Source organism: Myxine glutinosa, chromosome 14, assembly GCF_964187855.1.
Source record: "Myxine glutinosa chromosome 14, kmMyxGlut1.1, whole genome shotgun sequence".
Classification (NCBI taxonomy): Eukaryota; Metazoa; Chordata; class Myxini; order Myxiniformes; family Myxinidae; genus Myxine; species Myxine glutinosa.
The window spans coordinates 76,781,014-76,805,014 of NC_136274.1; the positions used below are offsets into that span (position 1 = coordinate 76,781,014).

The following is a 24,001-nucleotide window of genomic DNA, read 5'->3' on the forward strand; positions in this document are numbered from 1 at the left end:
GTATTTAAAATATACAATTAATAAAAAGAAGGGAAAGTGGTCCAAGAGCATTTTCCAACGCCTAAAATTTGTAATTCATGCGAAAGCATTAGGCCAACATTCCCCAATTTGTGATGCAGGAAATATTTAAACATATTTTATTGTATTTATCCAGGCAACGCTGGGTACTTCAGATAGTTGTGTTTAAATCTAGATATTTCAATAAGACTATTTTCATCAAGATTATTTGCATTCAACACAAAGTTTCCGTTTCCTTCTGCATCAGAAGAGAAAAAAATGCAAATTTTCTGAGACTTTTGCACAGAGGTATTCATTAGCTCCACACCTTGATGATGTGTCCCAGGATCCGCAGGATGAAAGCCAAACAAAGCTGGAGGATGACGGTTCTGCACACACCATTCATTACCTCATCATTCCACATACCTGTAAAAGAGAACATCTGTATGGATCATTTCAACAAACCATCTCAGCTCATCCACCAAGGACTTTGTACCACTTGTTACCAAACCATGGTATCTCCGTGATCATGTGAGAGTGAAGCAAACTACTGCATATTCACATTTGAGCCTTTATTCGATGTTTCCCCCCTCTGTTTTCAGTCATAAATGTTATTTTTCGTGTCTGTGTAGGCCATCAGCCCCTAGTTTATGTTTATACGGGAAAAGCACCTCCACAATTCAGATCAGGCCACAGCACCAGAACATGTGCGAGATCACCCTCGCGAGATCTTGGAGACGGCGGCAGGGATTTTCGAAGCTCCACACGGTCTCCACGTTTTTCGAAGTAAAGTCTGTTCACAACTGTATTTTGTCGAAACTGTATTTATCTTTCGGTGTGTGAATTTATTGTGTGCAACTTTGGTTGTTTCTCGGTGTTTATCTTTCATAAATTGATCGTCTGTTTGCCGTGTCGCGAGCAAGGCCTTTGCCGCGTCGCGAACGATTTGAAATCGAAGTTAAGTGATTGTTCCCATTTATATTTTCGTTAAAACTATTTATTTATGGTGTTGTACGTATATTGTGTCCCGACGAAGATTTTTCGGTGCAAATCTTTCATACCTGTATTGAAAATCGTGTTAATTCGTGTCGTGTCTTGAGGCCTTGTACAGTGTGCACTGTACAACCTTGAGGCTTTGTTTTTCTCAGCGGTCCGTCGTTTGTGATCCAATAACTTTCGTTCTCTGTATTCCCAGTCTTTTCACCCATAGCCTACTTCCTTGTGTAAATCTCAACTCAAAAAAACAACAACAAAAAAACAACAACAACAACAACAACAACATTTCCTTCTCTGTTCTCATTCGTTTATTCATTCTTATTCGTTCGTTCGTTCTTCGACCACGTGTTTCTCCCCCATTTCCCCAGATAGTTTTCACTCATTAACCTTCAATGTTTACACTTTCCCCTCAAGTTATGTATTCCGTCATATTTTATAACACCTTTTTCTTCTTCTTCTTTAAAAGGCTGCTTTCGACTTGCTCACCAAATCAATTCATCCCAAAAAAAATATCCATCTCCTATAGTGCCTTTTTTCTACATTCCCTAAACTCTCCTGCACTCCATCCTCCATCCAGCGTCCTTAAACGTATTTTTAACTCGAAGGTCACAAGAAACTCATTTTGCAATAAATGTTCGTTTCCCATAAATCGTACACTTTCAAAAATCCAATCTCACCCCTCCCCTCCAAATCTTCCCCATAACCCCTCCCCTCCAAATCTTCCCCATCACCCCTCCCCTCCAAATCTTCCCCATCACCCATCCCTTTCAAATCTCCCCCCTTGCCCCCTCCCTCCTAAACTACCCCTCACCCCTCCCCGCCAAGACGCCCCCTCGCCCCTCCCCTCCTAGACTCCTGCCTCACCCCTCCCCTCCAAATCTCCCCCACATCCCATCCCTTTCAAATCCCTCCCCTTGTCCCTTCCCTCCCAAACTCCCCCCTCACCCCTCCCCTTCAAATCTCCCCACCCTCATTGCTTCTCAATTTCCCCCCTCTCACTCCCCCTCCTCAAAGCGTCCTCCCCGCTTCTTCCCCCTTCAAACTCTCACCTCCATCTCCCCCAACCTTCTGCCTCGCTCTTCCCCCTCCTCAAATAACACCTCATTGTGGCTCACCCAATCACCATCAAACCTTTTGTCCGCCCCATCCTTCCCTTTCTCCGAGCTATTCTGAAATCTCTGACACACCTTCAACAGCTCTCCCTACCTCTTCCACCTCTTCCACATCTTACCCTACCCCTCCTCCCCCCTGTTCTGTATCTGATGCTCCCCCTTCCTCTTCATTAACGGTATGGACCTCAAACATCCGGGGCCTTCGTTCAAACTTAACTGATCTCTCCATACAGGTTGCTTCTGTCAAACCAGACGTGATCTGCTTAACAGAAACTTTCCTCCTTTATGATGTCTCTGATTCCATAGTATCTCTCCCGGGCTACTCCCTCCTCCGGTATGATAGACCTGAGCCTCGTCCTGGAGGCGGGGTTGCTATCTTTATCAAAAACTCTCTTCCTCACTCGCCCTGCACTGCACTCTCTCCACCTCACCCCCAGGAATACCTCTGGCTACGGCTTCCCCTTCGCTCCCACCTCTTGTTCATATGTGTGTTGTACCGTCCACCAAACAGTGATGACTCCATCTACATCTCGCTGTCTGATGATATGGACCAACTTCTATCTACTCATCCCAACTCTCTCTTCCTCATATGTGGTGATTTCAACTGTCATCATGCCAGTTGGCTGGGTGTGGGTACCTCTCTCACCAGCCATGGCTCCTCAGCAAAGGACTTCTGCGACTCACTGGGACTGACACAATCTGTCAATTTCCCGACCCGGATCTCAGTCAACGGAACATCTTCTCTTCTGGACTTGGTTATGACTAACTTCCCTGAAAATGTCTGCTGCTCTTCTTCTGCTCCGATCGGATCATCTGATCATGTCCTTGTTAAAGTGGACATCTCTCTGACCATCCTCAGGGAGCCTGCTCAGCGTCGACGAGTCTGGCATTTCACTCAGGCCAACTGGCACGGTCTTCAAGCAGCCATCAATCATCTGGACTGGTCTCCCATCTCTACCACCTCTGACATCAACTCATCCTGGGAATTCTTCCAAAGTAAATTGCTCTCTCTCATGCACAGATTTATCCCATCTCGTCTTCAGTTGTCATACCCTTCCTCCCGTCCATGGTACACGGAATCTTGTGGTGAGGCTGTTGCCCAGAAACAACTTGCCTTCGTCTCCTGGAAAGCAAATCCAACGGAAGGAAATCTCATTTCCTTTCACAAAGCCCGAAACAAGTGTGTGTCCACCCTCAGGAGAGCCAGGAAACAATATCTCTCCGTTCTCAAGACCGAACTCTCTTATCTGTCTCCCTCTTCCAAATCCTGGTGGCGTGTGGTCAAATCAGTTTCTGGTGTTTGTTCCCCCTCCATCCCCTCCCTTACCTCAAACGGCTACACAGCTGACTCCGCACGTGAAAAAGCTGAATGCCTCAACTCTGTGTTTGCCTCTAAATCTTGTGTCCCAAACCCATCCCTCTCTGTACCCACCATACCCAGTCGTACCCTGCTGCTCCTGGACTCCGTGTCCTTTCCTCCTGACAAGGTGGAAAAGTTTCTGTCAACCCTCGACTCTGATTCTGCAACTGGACCCGACGGCATCAGCCCACGGGTCCTAAAATCCTGCTCTGCTGCTCTATCTCACCCTCTCTCTGTTCTCTTCACCCTCTCTTTTGCTCAAGGTCAACTGCCATCTGCTTGGAAATCAGCCAACATCACCGCTTTGCACAAAAAAGGTGCAAAAACAGATCCTAGCAACTACAGACCAATCAGCCTTCTCCCAATTATCAGCAAAGTCATGGAATCCATCATTGCTTCGGATATGAAATCTTTCCTCTTCTCCAATGGCTTGATCTCTGATCATCAATTTGGTTTCAGACCAGGTCACTCTACTCTGGACATGCTGCTTCTGCTGTCTCAACAATGGATGGAGGTCCTCAATGCCAAACAGGAAATTAGAGCTGTCTCCCTCGACATATCACGTGCCTTCGACACGGTCTGGCACCCCGCTCTGCTCACCAAACTCTCCTCCTTTGGTATCCATGGAAATCTCCACGCATGGCTGGCGGACTTCCTCTCTAGTCGTCGTCAACGTGTGGCCCTGAATGGGTTTCTCTCATCTCCTCTTCCTGTTCAGGCTGGAGTTCCCCAAGGCAGTGTTCTGGGCCCCGTGCTTTTTCTGGTCTTCATCAATGATCTCTCTGACTCTCTCGAAAATCCTCTCTATCTCTTTGCTGATGATTCCACTCTCTGCCGCTCCATTCCTCTTCCCTCAGATCGGCAGTCTGCTGCCTCCTCACTCTCTGAAGACCTGGACAAAATCACAGACTGGTCAAATAAGTGGAACATGTCTTTCAATCCTGACAAATCTCACACTCTTACTATGTCTCTCCGAAAAGATCGACTGGACAACCCTCCCATCTACTTTCTCAACAATCCTCTCCAAGAAGTTCTGTCGCTCAAGATTTTGGGTCTCACTATCTGCCATGATCTTTCTTGGGAAAACCACATTTCCAAGCTGGCCTCCAAAGCCAGTCGCCGACTGGGCATCCCCCGTCGTGCGAAGTCCTTCCTCGGCACACCTGAGCTCCTCACCACATACAAGGCTTTCATCCGCAGCTCAATGGAATACTGTTCTCCCCTATGGGCCGGTGCTCCTGCCTCACACCTAGCTCGGCTTCACGCTGTTGAAACCAAAGCTTTCAGAATTATTGGAATCTCCCGCGATGAAGCTATCTCTGAGGGCCTTTCACTCACTCACCGCAGGCAGGTAGGTGGTCTTTCTGTCTTCTACCGACTCCTCTCCGGCCTTGCACCCCCAGCTCTCTCTGTGCTCTGTCCCCCAAATATTCCTACAGGTCGCACAAGATCTGCCAGCAACCCTCTGATGGTTAAACTGCCGAAATCTCGGCTCTCTGCTCACCTTCACTCTTTCATTCCTCTTTTCTCCCGCCTCTGGAACAAACTCCCTCACTCCCTTCAATCCCACTCCTCCCTCCAGGTCTTTAAAACAGCTGTTCACCACCATCTCTTATCTTCCCCCATCCAAAACCTTGATCTTTTCTACCCCCGCTAATTCACCCCAGATCCACCTTGTTTGAAATTCCAACTTCTTTCCTGGAAGTCCTGGCAGTGTCCATATGTTTTATACCTCTCCCACCGCCCCCTTCCGACGCCCCCCCCCCCCAAAGCCCTCGCCCTCTCTCAGATCTCTCGATGTCTCCATGTCTCTCGGTCCCTGCTCTCAAATGTTGTGTTTGTGTCCTTCCCCCTCTCTCCCCATCTTGTCTACCGCTCCCTATGTTATATGTTTTATGTGTCGGTTTGTCTTTCTGTGTGATTAATGTTCGCTCTTTCACGAGCCTCGATGTTGTATACAAAACAAAACAAAAAAAAAAAAAAAAAAAAGTGTGTGAGAAGTCGAGGAAGAATATTTATTGTCTTGTGATTTTGCTTTGTCTTTCCCTCGTGGTTTGAGTCTGAAGGGGTTTTCGATAATCATGGTTCCCATTCTTCCTTGACTCATAGGTGGGTGTGATCGGTTCAAAGGTGAGGGGTTTTATTATTGACAAGCAAATACAACGGGGATATTTAAAATTTAAAATTTAAAATATTATAAACCACAAACATGTATGATTAGCTTTTTAAACAGTCGCTAATGCCCTTTATAATCACTAAAAAAAAGAAATTTGGAGGAATCCCAACATCCGTGAAGTAAGGTTTACCTTCCAAACTGAGCGAAAATCTACGGTACTGTATGTACCCCACAAATGTTGGATTAATAACATGGCCCTTTCTGGCGCCACCGTGGCGTTTTTTGGAGCAAACTTTTGAAACTCGCTCCTGCTTAACACAAACCTGAAAGGGAGGACGCCCGGGTTGTGCTCTTTTACCAAGCAGATAGCTCGTGATTGCCAAGCCAGCCGTTACTTAATGGTTTTGAATGGAGTGCTTGCTCGAATGCTGAAACCACTTGGCGATCTCTCCACAAGAAACTTGTCAAATGAACACACACCCAATGTTCTTGAGACCCGACCAGAGATCGACTGTAATCTATACACCCCAAAGAGGAATGACCCTTCTTGCCGCTCCCGTAGTGAACGGGTATACTAGTTTCCAGAAATACACAGTTTTCATTTATGAACTCCCTTGAAGTTCCCTTAATTGTTTCATGCAAATTTGAAAGCTACCAGCTTTCATAGTTTTGGAGTTATGGAGGAGACACACCGACACACACACTGACAAACACACTTATTACCTCCACCACCAAAGGTGGATGGAGGTTAAGTTTTCACCTCTGTTTGTCTGTTTGTGAACAAAATATCTCAAAAACTTGTGGACGGATTCGGACGAAATTTGAAAGCGATGTAGCACATGTGACACCGACGAAATGATTGGATTTTGGTGAAGATCTGGATTCAGATCCGGCTACTCGAATTTTTTCAAGCGATTCTTCACCATTGGGAGAAAGGGCCGAAAACGACACATGGCAGGATATCTCAAAATGTTGTGGACGCATTTGGACGAAACTTGGTGGACCGGTTGGGTGTGTGACAAGGACGATGCGATTCGATTTTTGTGTAGATCTGAATATGGATTCGCATCTGAGAATTATTTAATTTTTGAAGTGATTCTTCACCATTGTGAGATAGAGCCAAAAACGATACAAAGCAGGATATCTCAAACAGTTATGGATGGATTTGGACGAAACTTGTTGGACCGTTTGTGTGTGGGACAAGGAAGAATCGATTAGATTTTGGTGAAGATCCAGATCCGGATCCAGCTAGTGGAATTTTAAAAGTGATTCTTCACCATTGAGTGATATGATATGGCCAACTAGGCGGAGTTATGCTCTCCAGTGAGTGCCGTTCCAGTTATGATAGATTTATTGTTTCTTATCGACTGTTATTTGCACTTGCTCATCCTGTTCCCTCACCGAGCCATTCTTGTCATTAAACCTGACTTGGTCTCTGGTGAATTATCTTTGTCCTGGTGGCTTCATCTGGTGGTTCTCGTAATCCCCGTCAAGGATTGATTCGCTATTGGAGAAGATCGCGTCACATGATCAAGGTTTCCTTGGCCTTATTAGATCAGTCTTTTGGTCATCTCTTGGCAGCACACTCGCCCGCTTTGGGAACTGCAATCTGCCTGGTCATGCGGTCTTCAGATGCAGATCCAGCAGGGAGTCTTTGAAGCGGGTGACTGTCACGATTGTTTTAACATGACTCGCTGGATTCGTACCGGGCAACCGGAACAAACCAGACAACCGTGACAATATCAATTGTTGTTACCGCAATATTCTGCGAAGTATTCCTTTGTCTGGGGTCACAAGACTTGCCGTGGTCATACTGAGTCTCCAGCAACCATCTTTTATTCCCTGATATTTTCATTCATGGAAAATTTCCGACTGTATTGCGATTTTTCCTGGGATATTGGCTTTGAGTTGCAGCAATTTGCTAAATTTCAGCTTTCTACCCCAAATCGAAGGTATTAAACATTATCTATCAGTGAGTGAGGGAGTCAGTGGTTAGAAAGAGCTTTATGTATCAGATGATGAAAAGTCACTTACATCTGCCTGGAATTGAAGTTACTTCATCCAGGAACTGAAAGGAAACCAAAACATTAAAATATTAAACATTCTGAGGTCACTCAGGTATCCACAAGTCAAAAGTTAAAGTTTATGATAACAAAAAGTAAATTTAGAAACTTTCGTTCATTTTTATACAAACAGAAAATGATGAAACGTGACAAAGTAAAACCAACTTCAAGAGATATTTGTCAATAAACGACACGAAACCAATAATCTGCGTGATGCACATATACACATCGTTAAAAGTAAATAATGACCATGGAAAAGTCCTTTTATAATGACATGGGGTTAAGCTGTGTGTGAGAGAATGCCAATCCCCAACCCACTCAAGCCTTCTGCAGCTCAATTGAAAATAACACCAAGAACAATGTCACGGACAAAGCTTTGCTCCTTGTAGACAAGGCCCCTTGGCCATCCTGCGCAGATGCAAGACTCCTGCAACAATACGAGATGTTTTGCCACACCTGAGCCCACCCTCCAGGTAGAAAAATACCACACACTCATTTTGCACGACGCGGCATTTAACAGCTATAATCCTCACAGGTAAGTTTTTAAATAAACTTGGAGGAGTACCCGTCCCAAGTGACAGGAAAGGTTTAAGTTAATCTCTCAATTTAAATATTATTTCATGGACTTTAAAAAGGTCAATTGTGTTGCACTCGTGGTTTTGCTGAGAACAAAATATCTGAGATGCTTGTAGCACCTACTGCAAAATGGTGGTGCAACATCGGGCCGCGGAGGTTGGATATTGGGTAAAAAGAGCACAACATATCCTGGTTGTGTAATACAATCTGGCATCAACATTACTTACACCTGTTCTCCTGTCATTTCAAATGTCGGGGTCAACAGGGTGGATACAGAAGGAAACTTCTTATCCCTCCCTATCCCCCTCTCTTTCCCACACTCCCTCCTCCTCTCACTCCCTCCCCTCTCCCCCATTGCTCTCCCCATCCCCCTCCCCCTCTCCGCCACCTCCACCCCCCAATGTCCTGAGATAATTCATTAAATCTGAATATAAAATTGTTGCAAAGTTCATCTCTCCTCTGAACCTTGCTGACTGCTGTATTCAGCAATTCATACAGGTGTGTTTTGCGTTTAACCTGTTTTGTTATCATATCACTCCCACGACAAAGTGTCCAACGTATTGACACATCCAAGCTTTGGGACAACCTTTGACCCTGATTAATTTGGCCATGAAACACATGAAGCACAATAACTCAACCAATAGTGAACGTTTTTTTTTTTTTACTTTGCGCAGCTTAAACTGTCCTGAAGAACTGGAGCGAAGAGTGAGATTAAAGAGAATGTGGAAGTTGGTTCTTTAGGCGGAAAAAAGAGGAACAAATGAGAGGAGGTGAGCACCACTACACCCATACAAGGGCATAGCTTCATCTATTGCAGGTAGTTTTTCCTTCAACAGTTGAGGATGTGTGCTTGTGGGGGATGAGTTGATGTGGTGGGAGGAGGTGCCTGGTTTCCAAGTGGATGGGTAGGCCTGATATGTAGTTTGGACATGTTAGGGTATCGAATTTTGTGGGACGGTATGTGCATATATGTGTCCGGGTGTGCAGATACATCCCAGGAGATTAAAGTACCGTACATGTGTTTCAGGAGTGAAGCAATCCATGCAATTAATGTGTGTTGTGGTTTCTGGAAGGAAGCGTTTGATTACCTTCAGGAAAGAAGTGGGTAAGATGCTGGCAATGTTTGCCCACAAAGATCCTAAAAATCCCTGTGGTTTCTCAAGGATGGGATTCTATGTGAGAGACACAAGAACATCAAACATGGACAATCAGTTATTTCACTGAAATAAAGAACGACAGAGGGTGACGTGCTCCCACCTGGGATTCCAGCATCAACCACCACAGGTCTGAACAGATTATAACGTCAAACATTCAAACCAAGAACAGATTTCTCTTCATTCTCAGGAAAGTGTTTGTGGAGGAATGAATGCTTCCGTACCTTGATAAAACGTAGTTGTGGTGGAAGTTTGTTGGAGATTTTGAGGAAGATGGAAAAAGTAAATCCCCAAACGTTCTGTTGGGCACAAACAGGTACACCACACCAACACTTCAACATTATTACAGTATAATGTATTAAATTATGACAGTATAATTACAGCATAACATTATTACAGCTGGCCCTGCCAAACCTCCTGTGGAACGTTTTTGGGTCCCAGCGGATGTTGTCTGGTAGGTAGGAGGTTTCATAAATTCCTCAATAAAAATTATGATTTGGAAATTGACTCGATACGAACCTGTCGCAAATCCGGAAGTGGACAGATGACGACAATGAGCTGGTTTGATAATATCTCAAAACAATCATCATTTAAAACAGTATTTTGTTGAAGTATCAATTTATGATTGGAATGACCTTTGGAATTGAGTGAATACAATTACGATTTTGAATTCGTAATTGTATTCACCCATCCGTGCGGAACTACTCCACATCCGGATTTAAATATTTGTTAATGTCGCGAATGATGGTAAAAGTTGATTTTTTAAATATTAATGCCATATTAATGCTTCTGCCCCTCCTCAGACAATTCCCTGGTTTTCTTTATTTTCTCCATGATCATTGCGGTGCAGACAGTGACACAAAACAGCAGAATGACTCCTTTTCTCCATTCAATCTGGTTGAATGAGCGATTTTTATATTGTAGGCACCTGCAACTCACTACAGGTGAGTTCAATTGCAAAGTAAAGGAGAATCACTTGCTTGAAATCAAATAATTTCCAACAACTTCTAAAAGGTGCCAATAATATTGTCTGGCCGATTTTCGGATTTCTGTGTGGAATAAGCCAACATTTAGTAGGTTTTTTTCAGCTTTTTGGGGTTTTTTTCCACTGCAAACCAAAGAAATACAAATGTGAACACCAAAAGATTCTTTAATTTCAACAATGTTCTGGAAGAAATGGTGCATTATTTGAAAAAAGTGCAAGGGTGCCAATATTTTTGGCCATGACTGTATCTCCAACTACACATAATTATTACACTAATCTGGCTGCAACTACAATGGGTTTTTTGGCCCTCAGCAGTTGAGGATGTGTATTTGTCGGAGGAAAAGGTGCCTGGTTTCCAAGTGGATGTGTCGGCCTGATATGTAGTTTGGACATGTTAGGGTATCTAATTTTGTGGGACGGTATGTGCATATATGTGTCCGGGTGTGCAGATACATCCCAGGAGATTAAAGTACCGTACACGTGTTTCAGGAGTGAAGCAATCCATGCAATTAATGTGTGTTGTGGTTTCTGGAAGGAAGCGTTTGATTACCTTCAGGAAAGAAGTCGGTAAGATGCTGGCAATGTTTGCCCACAAAGATCCTAAAAATCCCTGTGGTTTCTCAAGGATGGGATTCTATGTGAGAGACACAAGAACATCAAACATGGACAATCAGTTATTTCACTGAAATAAAGTCCGACAGAGGGTGACGTGCTCCCACCTGGGACTCCAGCATCAACCACCATAGGTCTGAACAGATTATAACGTCAAACATTCAAACCAAGAACAGATTTCTCTTCATTCTCAGGAAAGTGTTTGTGGAGGAATGAATGCTTCCGTACCTTGATAAAACGTAGTTGTGGTGGAAGTTTGTTGGAGATTTGAAGGAAGATGGAAAAAGTAAATCCCCAAACGTTCTGCAGGACACAAACAGACAAATCACTTGTTAAATTTATTTCACACCAAACACACCAACACTTCTGAATGATTAAACACAAAACCCGCAGCATTATTCAGTAATTTTACACCAAACTCACAATATTAGTCAGGAGCAGGAACCCGTGTAATTTCCACATCATGTAAAATATGTCTTCAACTCCTCAACTCTGCCACACCCCTCACAAGCACAAAGAGCTCAACCTCTGCCTGTCCACCCCAAGTCCTCAACGTCCACCTCCAAACCCCAGGTCCTCACCCTTCCCCTCTCAACCCAAAGGCCTCAATCCGATCTATCACAGCGATTTTAATTTTCTCCTCCGACCAAATAAAACTCTTCCATTCGCTCCCTTGTACAGGAGTGGAGGATACTCGAAAAGGTGGAAGGGGGCACATGTCTTGGGTCTCTCTATCCGAGGAGTGACAATTTGGAATTAGAAGCCATTTTGTATCCAAAGAGCGAGGTCGCTCCAAACCTGCGCCCATCGTGCGTGAAGCGTCATGTGTCCGTTTTCTGATAGGAGCTCTTTCTCTGCACCAGCTCAAAATGGAGATTACATTTATTGATTAATTATTTAAGATCTTGCAACGCGTTTGAATAAGCATACAATGAGATAGGATCGATTTAACTTAAAAACATGTCGCAGAAACCAAGACCAAACGAAGTGTAATGAGTGAGTAAAGGTTCACACTGATGGGTGTTTAATTTGAGGCGCACAGAGCAAGTGACAAGAACAAACACATCGGTCGTGACAGAATGGAGAACTTTGAAAGAACTGGAAGAAGGAAAATGATAAATGTTGGCACACCATTCACACCAGATGTGCACACCATCCACACGAGATGTGCACCATCCACACGAGATGTGCACACCATCCACACCAGATGTGCACACCATCCACACCAGATGTGCACACCATCCACACCAGATGTGCACACCATCCACACCAGATGTGCACACCATCCATACGAGATGTGCACACCATCCACACCAGATGTGCACACCATCCACACCAGATATGCACACCATCCACACCAGATATGCACACCATCCACACCAGATGTGCACACCATCCACACCAGATGTGCACACTATCCACACCAGATGTGCACACTATCCACACCAGATGTGCACACCATCCACTCCAGAAGTGCACACCATCCACTCCAGAAGTGCACACCATCCACACCAGATGTGCACACCATCCTCATCAGATGTGTACACCATCCACACCAGATGTGCACAGCATCCACACCAGATGTGCACACCATCCACACCAGATGTGCACACCATCCACACCAGATGTGCACACCATCCACTCCAGATGTGCACACCATCCACAATAGATGTGCACACCATCCACACCAGATGTGCACACCTTCCACACCAGATGTGCACACCATCCACACCAGATGAGCACACCATCAAGAGAGTAGAGAATTAGAAAAGATAACAACGATGAATGAAAAAATGGAGAAACAGATTGAGAAGATTGGTCTGTTGTGTGGCTGATTGAGAACTGTGGCACTGGGTGGTTTGCCATTGCCTTTCCCAACAGTCAGTCATGGCAACAATTTGTCATTTGTCCAGGATGCCTGTGATCGCTCGCCTACTCTTGACTAAGGACACCCTGAGATATTTATCGTCCACCAACTAATGCTAGCAGATGGGACACCCGGCTTAACGTCCATCCAAGGGACGGCACACACATTCATGAATCACCATACCTGTGAAACACCAGGATGACTCGGTCGGGATTCGAACCCAGGCGAGATAGCTCAGAGACCACCGAGTGTGTGTACCTGTAGCCATCGTGCCGCTTGACAAGGGAAACCTTTTTCTTTGTAATCGAACGAAACAGGAAAGAATAAATTTAAGAATGAATATACAAGGAATGAAGAAGCTAGCTGTGTGGAACGACTCGCTTGCCAGGCCAGCCGTTCCTTATCAACGATTTTGAATGGAGTGCTTAAGCCACTTGGCGAGCACTCCACAAGAAACTTGGTAACTGAACACACCTCGGGTTCACCCAAAGGGAAGGAAGAGCGAACTAAACATTGTTGACGTCACACTCACGTGATGACGTTCATTGACGGTTATGATGCACCACGTCACGGTGACCCCTTTCATTCATGCTCACCCCATCACACACAAGTGGGTGCTTGGCGTACTCTAAACATGCTTCAGGTGATCGTGTGAACCGAGCACCGGAGCACCGGACACAGCGCTCAGCCGACAAACGTACCTCGGTGCGGTGTAATGGTTGAGCCTCCGCTTCGAGTCTGCGAGCTCGGTGGTTGGAACCTCAGCCTCCTCAAATCACAAACTTTAAAAATGGGCGCTCAGCATTTAAAAAGGATAGAGCACGGACAAACAACCACAGGTTGGTGATAATATAATGGGCCTAATGGCCTCGTCAACTCCAACTAACCAACACGAGTCAATGTGATTTCAACCCCAACTAACTAACACTCATACCATCAAAACCATCAAAAGGCACTTCGAAACTGGAGGAAACTCTGAGAGGAAGAGGTCTGGCAGACCCAAAGCCACAACAGAATCATAAGCCAAGTTTCTGAGAGTCAACAGCTTGCGTGATCGGCGGCTCACAGGACAACAGCTTCAAGCACAGCTTAACACTGGTCGAAGTAAGCAAGTCTCAGTTTCAACTGTGAAGAGAAGACTTCCACCTGCAGGTTTGACAGGTCGAGTGGCAGTAAGAAAGCCATTGCTGAGATGGCAAAATAAGAAAAAGAGGCTTGCCTGGGCCGTGAAGCACCTCCAGTGGAATAATGAAGACTGGAAGAAGGTCTTATGGACCGATGAATCAAAATTTGAAATATTTGGTTCGTCACACAGGGTTTTTTTTTTTTTGTTTTGTATACTGAATCGAGGCTCGTGAAAGAGCTAACATTTACTTCACAAACAAATCAACCAGACAAACAAAATACCCAAAAAGAGGGAGCGGAAGACAAGATGGGGAGAGAAGGGGAAGCACACAAACACAACATCCGAGAGCAGGGAGATGTGTGGAAGGGAGAGGGCCCGGGGGGAGGAGGCATGGGAAGGGGGGGGGGGGGGGTGAGGGAGAAGTATAAAACACAAGGACACCAAGGACTTCCTGGACAGAAGTTGGTATTTCAAAAAAGTGGAAATGGGGTGAAATTAGCGGGGGTAGAAAAGATCAAGATTTTGGATGGGGGAAGATAAGAGATGGTGGTAAACAGCTGTTTTAAAGACTTGGAGGGTGGAGTGGGATTGAAGAGAGTGAGGGAGTTTGTTCCAGAGGCAGGAGAAAAGAGGAATGAAGGAGTGAAGGTGAGCAGAGAGTCTTGATTTTGGCAGTTTAACCATAAGAGGGTTGCAGGCAGATCTTGTGCGACCTGTAGGAATATTTGCGGGACAGAGCCCAGAGAGAGCTGGGGGGGGGGGCAAGGCCAGAGAGGAGTCGGTAGAAGACGGAAAGACCACCAACCTGCCTGCGGTGAGTGAGTGAGAGGCCCTTGGAGTTAGCTTCATCGCGGGAGATTCCAATGATTCTGAATGCTTTGGTTTCAACAGTGTGAAGGAGAGCTAGGTGTGAGGCAGGAGCACCAGCCCAGAGGGGAGAGCAGTATTCCATTGAGCTGCGGATGAAAGCCTTGTATGTGTTGAGGAGCTCAGGTGTGCCAAGGAAGGACTTCGCACGACGGAGGATGCCCAGTCGGCGACTGGCTGTGGAGGCCAGATTTGAAATGTGGTTTTCCCAGGAAAGATCATGGCAGATAGTGAGACCCAAACGTTTGAGTGACAGAACTTCTTGGAGAGGATTATTCCAGTCGTACCCAGCTGCTCCTGGACTCTGTGTCCTTTCCTCCTGACAAGGTGGAAAAGTTTCTGTCAACCCTCGACTATGATTCTGCAACTGGACCTGACGGCATCAGCCCACGGGTCCTAAAATCATGTTCTTCCGCTCTTTCACTCCCTCTCTTTTGCTCAAGGCCATCTTCCATCTGCTTGGAAATCTGCCAACATCACCGCTTTGCACAAAAAAGGTGCAAAAACAGATCCCAGCAACTACAGACCAATCAGCCTTCTCCCAATTATCAGCAAAGTCATGGAATCCATCATTGCTTCAGATATGAAATCTTTCCTCTTCTCCAATGGCTTGATCTCTGATCATCAATTTGGTTTCAGACCTGGACACTCCACTCTGGACATTCTGCTTCTGCTTTCTCAACAATGGATGGAGGTCCTCAATGCCAAACAGGAAATTAGAGCAGTCTCCCTTGACATATCACGTGTCTTCGATACGGTCTGGCACCCCGCTCTGCTCACCAAACTCTCCTCTTTTGGTATCCATGGAAATCTCCACGCATGGCTGGCGGACTTCCTCTCTAGTCATAGTCAACGTGTGGCCCTGAATGGGTTTCTCTCATCTCCTCTTCCTGTTCAGGCTGGAGTTCCCCAAGGCAGTGTTCTGGGCCCTGTGCTTTTTCTGGTCTTCATCAATGATCTCTGTGACTCTCTTGAAAATCCTCTCTATCTCTTTGCTGACGACTCTACTCTCTGTCGCTCCATTCTTCATCCCTCAGATCGGCAGTGTGCAGCCTCCTCACTCTCTGCAGACCTTGACAAAATCACAGACTGGGCAAACAAGTGGAACATGTCTTTCAATCCTGACAAATCTCACACTCTTACGATGTCTCTCCGAAAAGACCGACTGGACAACCCTCCCATCCACTTTCTGATGCCGTCAAGCAGGCGAAAGAATGGTTCCTCAGTGTGCGACATCAACTGTCAAACATGGAGGAAGAAGCATGATGGTCTGGGGCTCTATTACTCGATCCAGAGTCGGCGACTTGCACAGAGTGACTGGCACCCTGAACCAAAAGGGCTACCACAGCATTTTGCAGTGCCATGCAATACCCTGGTATACGCCTAGTTGGTCAGGGGTTCATCCTACAGCAAGATAATGACCCTAAACACACCTCCAGGCTATGTCAAAACTACCTTCGAGGAAAAGAACAAGACGGAAGGCTTCAAATCATGGAATGGCCAGCACAGTCTCCAGACTTAAACCCCATTGAGCTGGTTTGGAATGAACTGGACAGAAGGGTGAAAGCAAAGCAACCTACAAGTGCAACACATTTGTGGGAACTTCTGCAACCGTGTTGGGAAGAACTTCCCGAACAATATTTCATTTCCATTGTAGAAAGAATGCCACGAGTGTGTTCGGCGGTTACATCTGCAAAAGGTGGCCACTTTGCTGAGTCAAAATTTAAATTAAATTTTGTTAAACAAAATGATTCTACGATTTCTTTTTTATCTCCAATTGTTTGTTTATTCTATGCTTAATTTCAGAGTACACCGAGACATTAAACTGCGTAAATTTCAATAAAAACTGGAAAATTTTCGTTGTTCCAAAACTTTTGACCGGTAGTGTATATATATATATATATACACGTGTCTGTCCTGGTATCATTTATATCCTCTGGGATTGAAGTGTGCGTGTTTCTGGAGTGGTGTGTGTGCGATCACACCTTCAGAGTGGAAGTCGGAAGGAAGTTGTGAACTTCCTTCCAATAATAGTTGAAAAACTCCACAATCTTCTGAGGAACAAGTTCCTGTGTTACGGACACAAGAAAAGAAGAATGGAGAATTAATCAACGATATTTCACTGAAATTGTGATCAATGTTGAGGGTGAGGAGACACTCAGGTGAGCATTTTGTCGATATTAGCTTGGTTTGAGATTAGTGATGGTCCAGGTACGACTGGACGAGCGGTATATTGTATTCTATTGGAATCAACCACACATGAGGGCTGGCAGGATGTATCAACTACACCAGGAAAGGTAAACTCATAATTCCTTCCCTGATGATATGGGGAGGTTTGTACTGACAGGTGTGGGACAGGAAAGGTTTGGTGACAATCCCACATCAGGGATTAGAACCTGGGATCGCAGCATCCTGACCACAGGTTCCAGTGGGAACATCTAACAGCGAAACCGAGAACAGATTTCTCCTCACTACCAGGTAAATGTGTTTGTGAAGAATGAACGCCGCCATATCAGGTGCGAAAGATTCTCCACCAAACATCCTCTCCCGACCCCGGGGAACATTGCTTTTTATTGCCCCATTCCCGGGGAATATGCTTTTCCTAGTTTACATTTTGATGCCCATTAGCAATCTTCACCACATCACCTGTATATTTTCCATTCCCCTCAGCACTCCCGACCTACCTCTGCTCCTCCGCCATCGTTTGGCTACAACAGGTTGAGAATGCAGGTCTGACCCGAACGAGTAAAGGGTTCAAGTGCGGATCAGGAACCAGTTCAGGGCAGTCGGGTCTTGTATCGAAAGATCATCACCAAGATCTCCATTAATGAACATTCATTTTTTGTCAGATCCGATCGCTAAATTTAACCTTTAGTTTCGTGGAACATTTTATGATAAATTTACTTCATAAATGAACAACTCATCCAATGAAATAAATCAACCTGTTCTTCACCTCATAACGTCCTCGCAACAACCAAACGCGAGACGTGAGACCGTGAACTTCTGGAAGGTTCCACCGCACGAAACTAACCGTTCAAACCTCGAGAGAAGGACGCAAAATTTGAATGCGTTACGGCACGACGCCATGACGTCGACACGTCGCAAATGCGGACACCGAATACGTCCAGGTAACACGCAACGACCACCGGACAAAGCGGACATTTTGTGGAGTTTCGTTTTTGAGGAAAAACCTTCTCGGATTTTCGGAACGAGTCGGAAAGACGGAACCTTCTCGGTGCTTGAACACCTGAAGGACACGAGAGGAACTTTGACGCAGGAGGACGTTATTTGTCCCACGAAGCCTCCGTTACATCAACACCCCATTCATTTAATCGACAACATTGGACGGAGAAGTCGATCGATAAATGTCCGAGGAAATACATGAAGAAACCGTCCGTTTAAAACTCACCTGTTTGAAGATGTCACCCGGTGCATGGTGGGAAATGGAGTGAAAGATGGTAAATGTTGATAGTACGAGCAAAAAGAGCGCGATGAGACAAGATACAACCTTCATGTTTCTCTTCTCACGAACAATGAGAGGAACAACGATTGTGCGTTCAAATATGTACCAGCGAGAACAATTGTAACCATGGAGACAGAGCGGACACGGCGAGCAATGCATAACTCGATCTGAACAGTTTCATGATAATGGTGAAAATTATACATTAAAAAAAGATAATTCACAATTAAAATAATTAACATTTACTGGATGAACACTTTAAATAATAAACGGCTGTTTTCATCTATAATTTTCATAATATATCCTTCAATTGAACGAATAAGGCAACATTCTCATTGCCATTAAATAATTCATTCCGTCGTCATTTCATCGCTATGGCAACGGATGTTCATTGATCAGAAATTCATTCCTGATGTTTTTCAACCATTAAATCTGTAAATAACCCCAGGACAACAACAAATAAACAGGTGTGTGTTCCGTCACCAAGTGGCTTACTATCGCTTACCAAGTGGCTTACTATCGCTTAACGAGTGGCTTACTATCGCTTACTAAGGGGCTTACTATCGCTTACCAAGTGGCTTACTATCGCTTACCAAGTGGCTTACTATCGCTTACCAAGTGGCTTACTATCGCTTACCAAGTGGCTTACTATCGCTTAACGAGTGGCTTACTATCGCTTACTAAGGGGCTTACTATCGCTTACCAAGTGGCTTACTATCGCTTACCAAGTGGCTTACTATCGCTTACCAAGTGGCTTACTATCGCTTAACGAGTGGCTTACTATCGCTTACTAAGGGGCTTACTATCGCTTACCAAGTGGCTTACTATCGCTTAACGAGTGGCTTACTATCGCTTAGTAAGGGGCTTACTATCGCTTACCAAGTGGCTTACTATCGCTTACCAAGTGGCTTACAATCACCTACCAATTGGCTTTCTATCACTTACTAATTGGCTTTCTATCACGTACCAAGCGGCTTACTATCACTTACCAAGTGGCTTACTATTTCCTCCCGAGCAGCTTACTATCGCTTACCAAGCAGCTTACTATCGCTTTCCAAGTGGCTTACTATTGCTGACCAAACGGTTTTCTATTGCTTACCAAGCGGCTTACTATCCTCTCGGAAGTAGGTCTTCATTTTCCTCTTCCTCCTCGCCAGTTCTTCCTCCTTTACATCATCTTTATTCACGGCTCACAGACCATGGTTGCCATTTTGTGCACCATGCACACCAATTTGGTTCTCTCTCTTCCCAGATTACCCCTTTTCATTCTTCACGTATATAAACTACATAACCAAAAGTATGTGGACACCCGAACATCTCATTCCCTTTGCTGCCATAACAGCCTCCACTCTTCTGGGAAGACTTTCCACCACATCACCATAGACGTTTGCTCTATTATAATAAGATTTGGATCAGAAAAATCTTCTTCAAATTCGTTTTCTGACGAGTCTGAAATGAGATGTGCATAAATTATATTATCGGTGGCGTTGCGAGATAACCTTGGCCTTGATTACGTCACCACTGTGATGACGTCATGGCCATCGATACAGTTTAAGATAAAACATTCAAATCAATTGAAATCGAATCGCTCCTCGATCACAAACTGACATTTACACCCACAGGGACAAACATGTGGACACAAGGGAACCAATTAGGCTAGTGGCCAAATGAGGTTTTGGGTGGCATACCCCTACCCAAGGTAGAACAAGTCACAACCTATTTTTTCTTGAAGAGGGATGTTTGGGGAGTTAGAAAATCATGGTTGTGAACCTGAGATCATTGCACAACATTTTGAAAATCACGTTTACATATGTACCACTGCAGACTGCAAAAATGGATTTAATCGCCACAGATTTTGGCTCATATTGGCTCATATATTTGTTAATACTGGTGCTACAAACACAAATTCGGTACCAAAATGTGCGGAATGCTGACATATATATCTGTAAAAACCATTTGTGATGTAACAAAGGCTTTTGTGTGACCTACAGGCAAAAATAGTGGAATTTTGCGCAATAAATCAGCTTCGGGTTTACCAATAAATATCAACAAAAACATTAATTACTTCAAAAATATTGGACTTGCAGACATACTTGTTACATCAACATAATCCAAGTTTATTTACCCTTTGAAAAATATATCTAATGATATAATTGTCACTGAAATGATATAGTTATAACTGAAATCATATGTCGCCCCACTAATGCTGACCGATAGAAATCCCGAAGCAGATATGCAACATGAAGAATTGACTTAGGATTCTGACACAATTGTGAAAGTGACTTTTATAGACATCATGTTGATATAAGCTATTTCACATATGACGATAATGAATTCATAACATTCACTGTAACTTATGTACATCTATTACATGAAGTAATACATGTAATACATTTAAAAGTTCAGTCACGCTCTTCATCGGTGCCGTCGTCAAAGACAACAGAATCATCAACATTTGGACAATCGTCTGCACTACACGAGCAGAATTCAGTGCAGGTCAGTCCTGCAGAGATACAATGACATGTTCTGCTCTGCCTACAGTCATCGTCGGTGCAGTAGAGATGCGTGAGATCTCGAACCTCCCTTGGGGCTGCATCCTTTTGGAACATGACAGGCTCAAGTTTGTTGTCTCTGACCTGCCATCCATTACCATCGGGGTTCCAAAGTACAGGCTTCGCTACATGGCTGTGGGTCCATATCGCCACCTGGTAATTTGCTTGCTTCAGATGTTCGAAAGCATCGTCTGTTGGTGGGAAGAGAGATGCCCGTTTGTCACTTGTGCAGGCATAAACATAACGAAGTTGGTCGAGTGTGTGACTTGACTTTGAACCATACAACGACAGAGCATATTTTGTGGCAGTGCTGACGACATTGGTTGTATCTCTGGTTTGGCCTAACCGTGACAGTGGTGCCAAGTGTGCAATGTTTTGCTTGAGTTTCGAATATGCAGTGCGTTTCCCGACTTTGAACAGCGAGGAGGTTGTGTCACAGCCACTTATAGCATGTGATGCTGGCAAGCAACTTGACGTATCCTGACCGATGTCGTCCGTTATTCTGTTGACAGGAATGAATCTGACGATTCGTTGTTTTTGTACAGTGACCTGCATTCATGTACACTTTGGTGTCCCCAAACATGCCTTTCCCACAATAATAGATGAGTAGGACCAACACGTCGGTGTCATCACATCGTACAATGACCCTTGAGTGTGCTCTGGCGAGATGGATAGCATGTAGCAGGAGCCGTGTGTCAGCCTCCTCATGTGTGCTGAACAATTCAGGTAGTTCCCGGATGCCTCTATGATCCACAACTTTAACTAGCAGGCCATCGTTAAAGCCTCCTGCCAGTGTGACAGATTGGTTTTCCTCAAGCTGCAATTGGGCGGCTACTGTCAAGTAACTGCAGAGGAAATCGGCAAGCGCTTATTTGTTTGTGGTGTTCTTCAGGAACTTCCTGTAGTTTGGAACTGTGCGTTGTCCATCGATGACATATCTGGGTGTTGACTCTCCACCAGTGCGACGTTCTCTTTCCAGCTGCTTGATAGAGAGTGGTACATCATACCTGTCAAAAACCAATGTAACTGATGTCACACCTTGGTTACTAGCAAGCAGTGACTGAATCTTCTGCATTATGGTACGTCCGAGATCGTCAAATGTGTCAAACTGGGCTTCATCAAGTGCCTGAAGTAGTGCCATCCCATCAATGACATAAGCAGTATCATGTTGGTCAGAGGGTTCGAGCACCTGGACTTCCTCGCAATTAGCTTCTAACTTCTTTGCCAGATCCGCCTTGTTGGTTTTTCGCATTGTCCCATCATTGTTGAAGAGGGACGGTGGCACAGGAGCCAGTTCATGTGTCAAGACTTGTTCCAGACTGACATCGCATTTCTTTGAGACAGCAAGCAGCCGCCGGAAAAGTACTTCTGAATCCACCATCAATTTATCTCGTTTGTTGGTTTTCATGGGTTTTGACATGTCCGCAAACGTTGGTGTCTTTGTTCGTGAGTCTGTTTCCCAGAAACTCTTGGTTTGGTCAGCAAGAAGTCGCTTTTCGATAAAACTTTTGTTGCAATCTTGTTCATCCCTTACCATCCTTGTCTTTCCATGCTCAGCATGGTTTGTGGAAGCTACTTCAGTGTCCCCATCACAGAGTTCTTTAAAAGCCTCTGTATATTGTGCTGTGACATGTCGAGTGACCATCCATCTGGTAAGGGCACCTTTCCTCAAGGTAACCCCGATGACACCTCCCTGGCTCTTCCCCTCACGGTTAATTGTTTGTTCAAGTGCTTGGTCACTAGCAACAGCATTGAACCGGCGCAAAGACCTACGGACCACAAATCCACCTTCCTGCAGATATTGATAGGATTTTGGGTGCAATTCCCGAAGTGATAGCATATCATTCAAATATCCTGGCAAATATTTGGCATAATTTCCTCTGTCTGCAGCTCGGCACCAGGGTATAGTCTCACAGACGGCGATGAGATGGAGTTCGAACAGTCCCTCGCGCTCTGCTCTCAGAAGTCGCAGCAAGATGTTTACTCCCTGCATAAATGTATCCCAGTAGGCAAATGTTGCAGACTGTGTCCTACCTGCATTTGTGAACTCTTGTTGTAGTGCTTGCAAAGGTGCTATGTGCTCTGATTCAAGTTGTTTCGTCAGTGTTATTGCGGATTCCCTGTCTCCTGCATTGAAAGCATTCTGGATCTCTCTCACAAGCCTGTACATGTCGTCTTTGGGCAACATGGTGTGTTCCTGTTGTTGCAACCATGTCCAAAATGCTTCCTGATAGAGGCGGTATAAAGCCTCCAACACCAGCTTCATTGCTCTGTTTCCTCTGGATACTTGCTTTCCTTGGAGCACCAGCTTTGCAGTTGCGGATGCATAGACGTCTGAATCCACCAGCATTGAAAGGAGACCACCATCGCCATACAGTTTTCCAATACTTGCTACAAATGACATTGTTAAATGCATGCCATCCAGTCGCATTGTAAGCTTTCCATCTAGAGCTGCAGGCTTATTCCACATGATCTGCTGAGCCTTGCTGTAGATCGCACAGTCAGCTGTTACTAGGATATGTGGTTGTCCGAGTTTAGCAGCGATCTGGACCAACCTCAGGAGGATGGTGTATATGGTGGAAAGGTCTGTTGGAGGAGCACGGATAAAAGGTAAGTAACACGTGGTTGCAACTGGTAGGTTTCTTTCCGACAGGAACGCATTGGATGCAGTCCACGATGGAACAGCCTGCTTCTCATCATTGGCAATACGGTAAACTTTCCATGCTAGATCTTTGGATTCAGCTGCTTTGAGTTCCGAACTGTCCTTGTCAACGTCGATTAATGACACATCATTGACAGGCGGTGGCTCTGGTCGTTTGGCAGGTTTGTTATACCTTAAAGGAATACACAAAACATGTAAGTTACTGGGAACATAAAATATACACTTTCACTAAGTTTGTGATGCCTGCACCCATGTGTTCAAAGACGTAGTACATACTACACCTATAACTACTGACAAGCAAAACCAACACCATACACATAAAGGTTCTCACCAATTGTAGAATCATGTATCTCATTACCACTGCAATTACCAAAATACATGTACATACTGTAATACTGTTCATAATATATATTGGATTTGTTAACATGATTATGTAAGTTACTTGCTTACCTCTGCAGATCTTCAGACCATGGCAGAGCTCTTTCACCCACGGACA

At 44.8% G+C, this 24,001-nt stretch overlaps 1 protein-coding gene across 1 annotated transcript in view; it reads right to left on the reverse strand.

Moving 5' to 3' along the window:
* LOC137439279 (L-serine dehydratase/L-threonine deaminase-like) overlaps positions 1–18,453 on the reverse strand; it is a 69,062-nt gene extending 50,609 nt beyond the window's left edge. Inside the window, exons 1-6 of the mRNA XM_078768009.1 lie at positions 18,241–18,453; positions 16,817–16,900; positions 11,200–11,274; positions 10,910–10,993; positions 9,599–9,673; positions 9,309–9,392 (exon numbers count right to left, since the gene is read on the reverse strand). Coding sequence (XP_078624135.1) covers positions 9,309–9,392; positions 9,599–9,673; positions 10,910–10,993; positions 11,200–11,274; positions 16,817–16,900; positions 18,241–18,453 — 615 coding nt within the window. The remainder of the gene's footprint in view (positions 1–9,308; positions 9,393–9,598; positions 9,674–10,909; positions 10,994–11,199; positions 11,275–16,816; positions 16,901–18,240) is intronic.
* Between the last annotated feature and the right edge of the window lie 5,548 nt (positions 18,454–24,001).